Source organism: Scardinius erythrophthalmus (assembly GCF_964197995.2).
Source record: "Scardinius erythrophthalmus genome assembly, chromosome: 2".
Taxonomy (NCBI): Eukaryota; Metazoa; Chordata; class Actinopteri; order Cypriniformes; family Leuciscidae; genus Scardinius; species Scardinius erythrophthalmus.
This window is the reverse complement of record NC_138222.1, coordinates 45,556,062-45,562,860: the sequence shown is the minus strand read 5'-3', so window position 1 is coordinate 45,562,860 and position 6,799 is coordinate 45,556,062. Positions and strand designations below refer to the sequence as shown.

Genomic DNA, 6,799 nt, shown 5'->3' with positions numbered 1-6,799 from the left:
TGGTGCAACCCTACCCTGAACCGGAAGCGATGCGTTCTGTTTTCCGGTTTCGTAATGCGGCGTTCGACATATACCCTATGGCAGCGCCCTGGCAGCAAAAGATATAGCGGTTTTTCTTTTTTTTCTTTTATATGTTTACATTTGTCATGTTTCTTATATAATTGTTGATTAAAGTGGAAATCCATCTTGTAAATCATGTAAACTTGATTGACTGCTTCATTTCCCCTTTAAGGTATGTTTATATAGAGGTTTAGAGGGTAACTAAACGGAACACCATCGTTTTATTTTGACTGGCGGGTCACTTCTTCACCTTTTGTTTCTTGTGACGCATTCTAAGAGTCCCAGAGGCTTGATCTTCGGGAGACTCTGACTTATTGGAGATGACGGTTACTTCAGGTTGGTATGATTGTAGGAAGTCAAGGAGGTCTACCTCCTGTTCCTCGGGATCACATTCCACATCATCATTAAATCCCAGGCTCTCAGCTTCCATCAGTGGGTCCTCCTCCTTCTCTTCCGTCTCACCCTCCCTTTCTTCATTACGTTGATCTCCCTCCTCTTCATCACCATTTTCTTCCTCTTCACAGTCTTCCTCACTAGTTTCTTCCTCTTCATTCCCCTCCTCTTCTTCTCTTTCATGTTCTTCTTCCTCCTCTTTCTCATATTTGCAGCCAACAGCGCCACCCTTTGGATAATGGAAAACGTGTCTGTGATCACTGAAAGTGATTTGTCGTCTTCTGCTTGGTTTCTGTTTCTCTTCTCCTTCACTTGGGCACACTAGTCTGTCATCATCCTCATCGCTTCCTTTAGGAAGGCAGGGCTGGTCCTCTCCAACGTCTTCCTCATCATCTTCCTCCTCCTCCTCGTCATCTTCATCATCTTCCTCTTCATCTTCCTCATCATCTTTGTCGTCCTCTTCTTTTTCTCCTTCATTACTCTCCATGTTCACCTCCTCGTTACTACGTGCATCATCAACAAGCTCATCCTCCTCTTCTTTCTCCATTCTTTCAGCAAGCTCCTCAGCTGTGGGTATGGCTTGGTCTGGCTCTTCTAGTATAACACTAGGAAATCTGCGCCTGCGGGAGGTCATGTCAAACTCTGGGTAGGTCTCATCTGGATATCCTTGGGAAGCAGTGAATAAAATTAGATGGAGAATTCAAGGAACGATCAATTGAAACAGCAGCGGACCCAACATAAAACCTTGAGGTATACCTTCCCAGTCTGCAGTATAGGGCGCCTCCTCAGCCTCCTCCTCTGGCGTGGCTCCCTCTCGCAACTGTCTCTCCTTCATCATTTGAGTGATCTCCTTCAACTGTTTGAGCTTTCTCTCCTCACGCCTCCGTGTGCCCCGGCGTGACCTGAAATCAAAACAAGTCAGAGACTACATTAAAACCACTAATAAAAATCACAAATCACAACCACCGCTAAAACATACCCACATTTCAAATAATAATCATGAAGCAAAATTATACTTTATTGGATCTAAAATGTGCAAGAAGTATGTTCTGTGAATATACAAATACAATTTGGTAGATGCTTTTAATAGGGCTGGGTACTGAGTACTGACACAAATTTCACAATTCGATTCGATTCAGAAGCTTGCAATTCGTTTTTCGATTTCAATATTGATTATTTTGGATATCAGGTATAACACATGGCAAATTTTCTCAAGGAAAACAAATATCTTAACTAATGCTGTAAACTATGGGAGTCAGTTGTAGTTCTACTATAATATTGAAGGTAAAAATTAACTGATTTGTATACAAACACTTTAAGGCACAATATGTAACTTTTTTGCTGTAAAAATAGCAAAAATCACTATATCTATGTTATATATTTTTTTAGTTGTGTACTTACATTATCCCAACTGTTTCCAACAACTTTCAAACCAGGAGAAATTTGTAATTTAATTCGAGACACGTCCCGTTTCTTTATTTCCGTTTTGTCGCCGCCAATGGCGTCATATCCGCGTTGTCCCGTGTTTCCGCTCGCACTGCCATAACAACCAGAGCTATGAACCAGAGCCGTCTGATAGTAACCAAAGCGACTGACACGTATTTGCATGCTGTTGTTGTTTCGTTCAAACATTATGGACCATGGCAAGCAGACTTTGGATAAAAAAGGAGAACTAAAACGAGATTCAATATCAGCGCGGTGTTTTCGAGATGCCTAGAGCTCCCATAGACAGTATATAAACGAGAGCTCCACGTCCGAGACTTTGACCACTCCTACATGTACTTTATTAAACAGGTGAGCACATTTACATAAAACTAATCAATGTTATATAGTTCAAAAATGATAAAATATCAGAATATGATCTGTATGTTATTCTAATGTTGATCTAGTTTACTGCTAGTCTCATACAGACAAACTAACACATACATTTCAACACATTCAAATGCAGTTTAGTGTGCTAGTGTAATGTTAGACCAAGTGAAACAGCGCTGCGTTACCTCACAAGTTTAATTTGTCTAATAAACTGACCTGTGAGTTGTAATTCTGCATGTAGTTTGGTAGAACGAAATGTCCATATTCCTTTTATATCCGCGGGACTCGCGTCGCGTGTGGAGCTGATAGCTGTCTCTTAGCAATCCCGAACTGCTTCATATCACAGTCATGATAAAAACATTGATGTATTTACTCATCCATAAACATTATTAGATCGGTCGGCTTGACGTTGACGACAAGATCCATAATTCTTAGCAAATGTTGCGTCATCAATCTACGCCTTTGTTATTGTAAATAGGTTAGTGACCCCTAGTGGCGAAAAATGCCATACTGTACGTTTAAATTACACTTTTATTTATTTTTAGAATAATAAAGTTATATGAAATATAAACATTTAAATGGTGGCTGTCATAAACACTTGCCAGATTTATTCAAACATTCATTAAATATTGAAGAACATTAAAAATTATAATGAATATGTAATATAGTGCAGTAATATTTTCATAATAAAATTCATATTTTTTCTAGCTGACTAATGAGTTTATGGTCACTGGATATGTTTTTTTTTTAGGTAAATGTGAAGTTACATGACATTGTTTACAAGGTGTTTTAATGATGTCTTTCCAAGGTTGAAACACTGATTGAGCGATTCCATGTGACATGATACGGATTTCGATAAGTTGTACTCTATCTTTTAACACACTTTCAGATGCTCATTCATGTTTATTCCGCGCTGTAACTGGTATTATTAAAGTTAAATTAGAGTTATTAAACTGGTATAATGTGCATTCCCAGCTAGTGTTGCTAGCACCAAGCTCTACTGACTGAGCAACAATTTTTTTTGTATAAAAAAATTATATCATATTTTCATTTAATTTGAAAGATGGTATCAGCTACAACTAAAACAGTAGCTGAAGGATAATCACAGACGAATAAGGCTGTGAATTTGCTCTTTTCCTTTTCAGAGTGTCATGCAAATCACATCAGTGCACTGTCAGCTCTTTGATCAAAAAGATGATGGATGGTGGAAGGAGAGAAACATGATCTGTATACCTGGCAGTCGGGTGGACAACTTTAGATATTCTCTTTTCTCTGACTTTTTCACTCATTCTGGCCTGCAGCTGCACCAGCTGACAAGTAGCTGTCAGGGAGACAATTGAATGAGGTTTAGAATCATGTTTGATACAGAGATTCACTCAAATGTGGCCGCCACACTTCTGCAGTCTCATTGTGGCATGTGCCAAAAACTGGGATGCATGAGAATGAGGAATATTTTACACAAACTTTAAAAGCAAAATCTTTTTTTTTTTCTACACTCCACAGAATTAGTAAGAATAGTTTGATCATTTTATACACATGCTGGTACAGGGAGTGAGTGCTGTGCTGATGCTCTATCGGTTACTCCCTCCACCCTTTGGCATCCATTTTATGAATAGAGCTAAACCTCTTACTACTGATCCAAAAGACATGCAGTTAATTGGTGTTAGGAGCTGCTAGGCTTATAAAACATTACTTCTGATTGCTAATCCGGGTCGAATAAAAGGGAGAGAACAAAGCTTAGACAGGATCTTAATCTACCTTATCTGGAGTTGCATGTCGTTAAGCTACTGATATGCTGAGAATGCATGTAATGAGTAAACAGACATGTGGTTTAAAAAGGGTGACAATATATGGTGCTGCTATTAAGATGATCTAGCATCTTTGTTAGGTACAGTACTGTATATAAAGTTGTCCAACTAGAGTTGATGTATATGCAAACTCACGCATCTCTTCAAACGTGCATTCTGACTGCAGCATAGGGAATCTGCACTCTTGTTGATGAGGTTTGTCCTTAGAGGTCAGCTGTTGAAATATCAAGGTAAATGACACTGATTTTGCTACTCATAACCACATGAAAAAATAATGGCAAAAAAATGTATTATGGTTTCCACAAAAATATTAAGCAGCACAACAGTTTTCAGCACTGATGATAAGAATGATTTCTGAAGGATCATGTTACACTGAAGACTGGGGTAATGGCTGCTGAAAATTCAGCGTGGCCATCACAGAAATAAATGTTCAATGTTCAAATATATTAAAGGTGCAGTATTGGAGAGAGTTGTTTCCCCTGCCTCTTCAGACTCGACGCTCACGCTGGTTGCCAGATTGAGGACAAGCAACAGGAATGAGCGCATGCGACAATGGTAGGCAACAAGCCTTACACTGTAAGATGATGAGTTGATTTATCCAGAGCTTTTTAGATGGATGCCGAGGCTTTTTAGGTCGCATACAATCTGCGATCTCTGACGCAGTTAATTTGCCTGATTCCATGGCTGCAAAATGCTGTGTTTTCCACCAACTGGCAACCCGTGGTGTCAAAATACTATTGGATAAATTGGCAATGGGTGAGATCACACAGACCAAAACAAAAACAGACATTCTGACACACATTTAAAATGTCTAATTACTCTACCATTCAAAAGAGCAGAGCGGCACATATGATAGTGTGTACTGTGTATATTAAAGCACCTGTTAGATCTTTATTCCAGGGGAACTATTATTACAGGATGGCTTCCAAATAGCTTCTGATAAGACTCACCTTGACGAACAGATAGATGATATAAAGGAAAATTCCAAAGCCATAGACAGGGATGACCTGGCCCAGCAGATTCGGCTTGCGAACACCCTTGACTCTGGCAATTGCCTCAGGATTGTAATGCTCGATGTAATGAGAGTCAGTGTCCCAGTGATCATGATCTTCAGGGAATGAATGTCTGTGTCGTGAGGGAGGAAAATGCCCTGGCCCAACTTCAAATAAAAAATAAATATATATAATCATTTACAGAGACTGCACTCAAAAAGAGCAATTTCTAGTCAGTGAAACATAATTGTTTTAACATGCAGTATAATAATTTATATATTTTTTCAGACATGGAAAGTCACAATTAAAAAAAAAAACATGATTGTAGGAACCATGATTAATCAATGTCCTTCCAGTACAAACATTTACCATTGTAACTTATGTAAAAATAAATAAATAAACCGAAATTAAACAAATTGACAAAGATTCTGAAAGCTCCTTATTGGCTAACGCTTTGATGAATGATCTCATAAAGACATTAAATATTATAATATTTAATGGTTGTCACTATGGTTACCGTGCTAAAGTGTCAAAGATGTCATAAGGAATTCATAAATTAGGATAGATTTGTTGAGGAAATGACATTGGGAAAGTGATCCTCACATTATGAATCCACACACGGGGAGGAGGAGGAGGTTAACGGGACCTGAGCACAGAGATCACAGGGATGGTCAAATCAGCGCTGAAATTACAGTCAATGAGGGGTGAAGGATTATATTTATGTCTCATGATCATCATCTTACCATTCGACTGCACTGTTTCTTTCTTCACTCTGGGCAAAAATAATTTGGGTAGGAATAAAGACATGCAGAGGACGATGCAAGAGACGAAGGTGATCTTCTGACATGTTGAAACAGCCATATCGATACGTGAGAGGAAAAATATGATGTAGATCAAATGGTGACAAGCGTCAACATCACGACATCACTTTTACGAAATTTCCTGTTGATTCGCTGAAGCGGAAATGACTGAAAACATTAATCCGACATCCGGTTGAGATTAGACTGACGACTCATTAAATCAGCTCACTCGGAATCATCAATCGCATTCGTGACCTGTTATTAACCTGTTTTATGAGATGATTTAGTGTTTCGCTCTTTATTGTATTTTTTATTTTATTTTTTCGCTGTCTTTACATGAATACTGGGGATCTGTCCGTAAAAATATTTCAAAATTGAATTTTACAAATGTAATGTTGTTGGTGTTCATCTGGTTGTTATTCACCTGTTTGTCCGGTAGATGGCAGTACTGTAATGATTTTAGCGCTCATGAGGACTCATCGAAAGCCTCCTAAACATGAGGGAATTCATAGAACCTTTTGGTTGTGGACTATCTCCCTATGACATATATTCTAGTTTGTAATTCAATTAATAATAAAACAATTCATATTATTTTGTATAAAATTAAAATGTATTTCCTAAAGTGTAACAGAAAACATGAAATGTCACCACATATTATTGTGCTAACAATGATCTACTGAAGCATTTCTGCCACATCATAAGAACAATCTGATAATCAGACCATAGCAGCATACAGTAATATCAGTATCAATACAGTAATATTTACTGACTTACCCATATATATATATATATATATATATATATATATATATATATATATATATATATATATATATATATATATATACATGTATATATATATATTTATCTAATTTAATTAGATGTATAAATAAGATATGTAAAATATTATCAGTATCTAATTCTATCCTAGTTC

At 37.5% G+C, this 6,799-nt stretch overlaps 1 protein-coding gene across 1 annotated transcript; it reads right to left on the bottom strand.

Annotated features, from left to right (window-relative positions):
* Positions 1 to 298: 298 nt before the first annotated feature.
* ric3a (RIC3 acetylcholine receptor chaperone a) lies at positions 299 to 5,935 on the bottom strand (the record flags this gene model as incomplete). The annotated part of the gene is made up of 6 exons (XM_081394175.1): positions 5,809 to 5,935; positions 5,024 to 5,232; positions 4,209 to 4,287; positions 3,499 to 3,586; positions 1,210 to 1,355; positions 299 to 1,119 (listed from the first exon to the last, which is right to left on the bottom strand). The coding sequence occupies exons 1-6, from the start codon at positions 5,924 to 5,926 to the stop codon at positions 299 to 301; spliced, it is 1,461 nt and encodes a 486-aa protein (XP_081250301.1). The 5' UTR covers positions 5,927 to 5,935.
* Between the last annotated feature and the right edge of the window lie 864 nt (positions 5,936 to 6,799).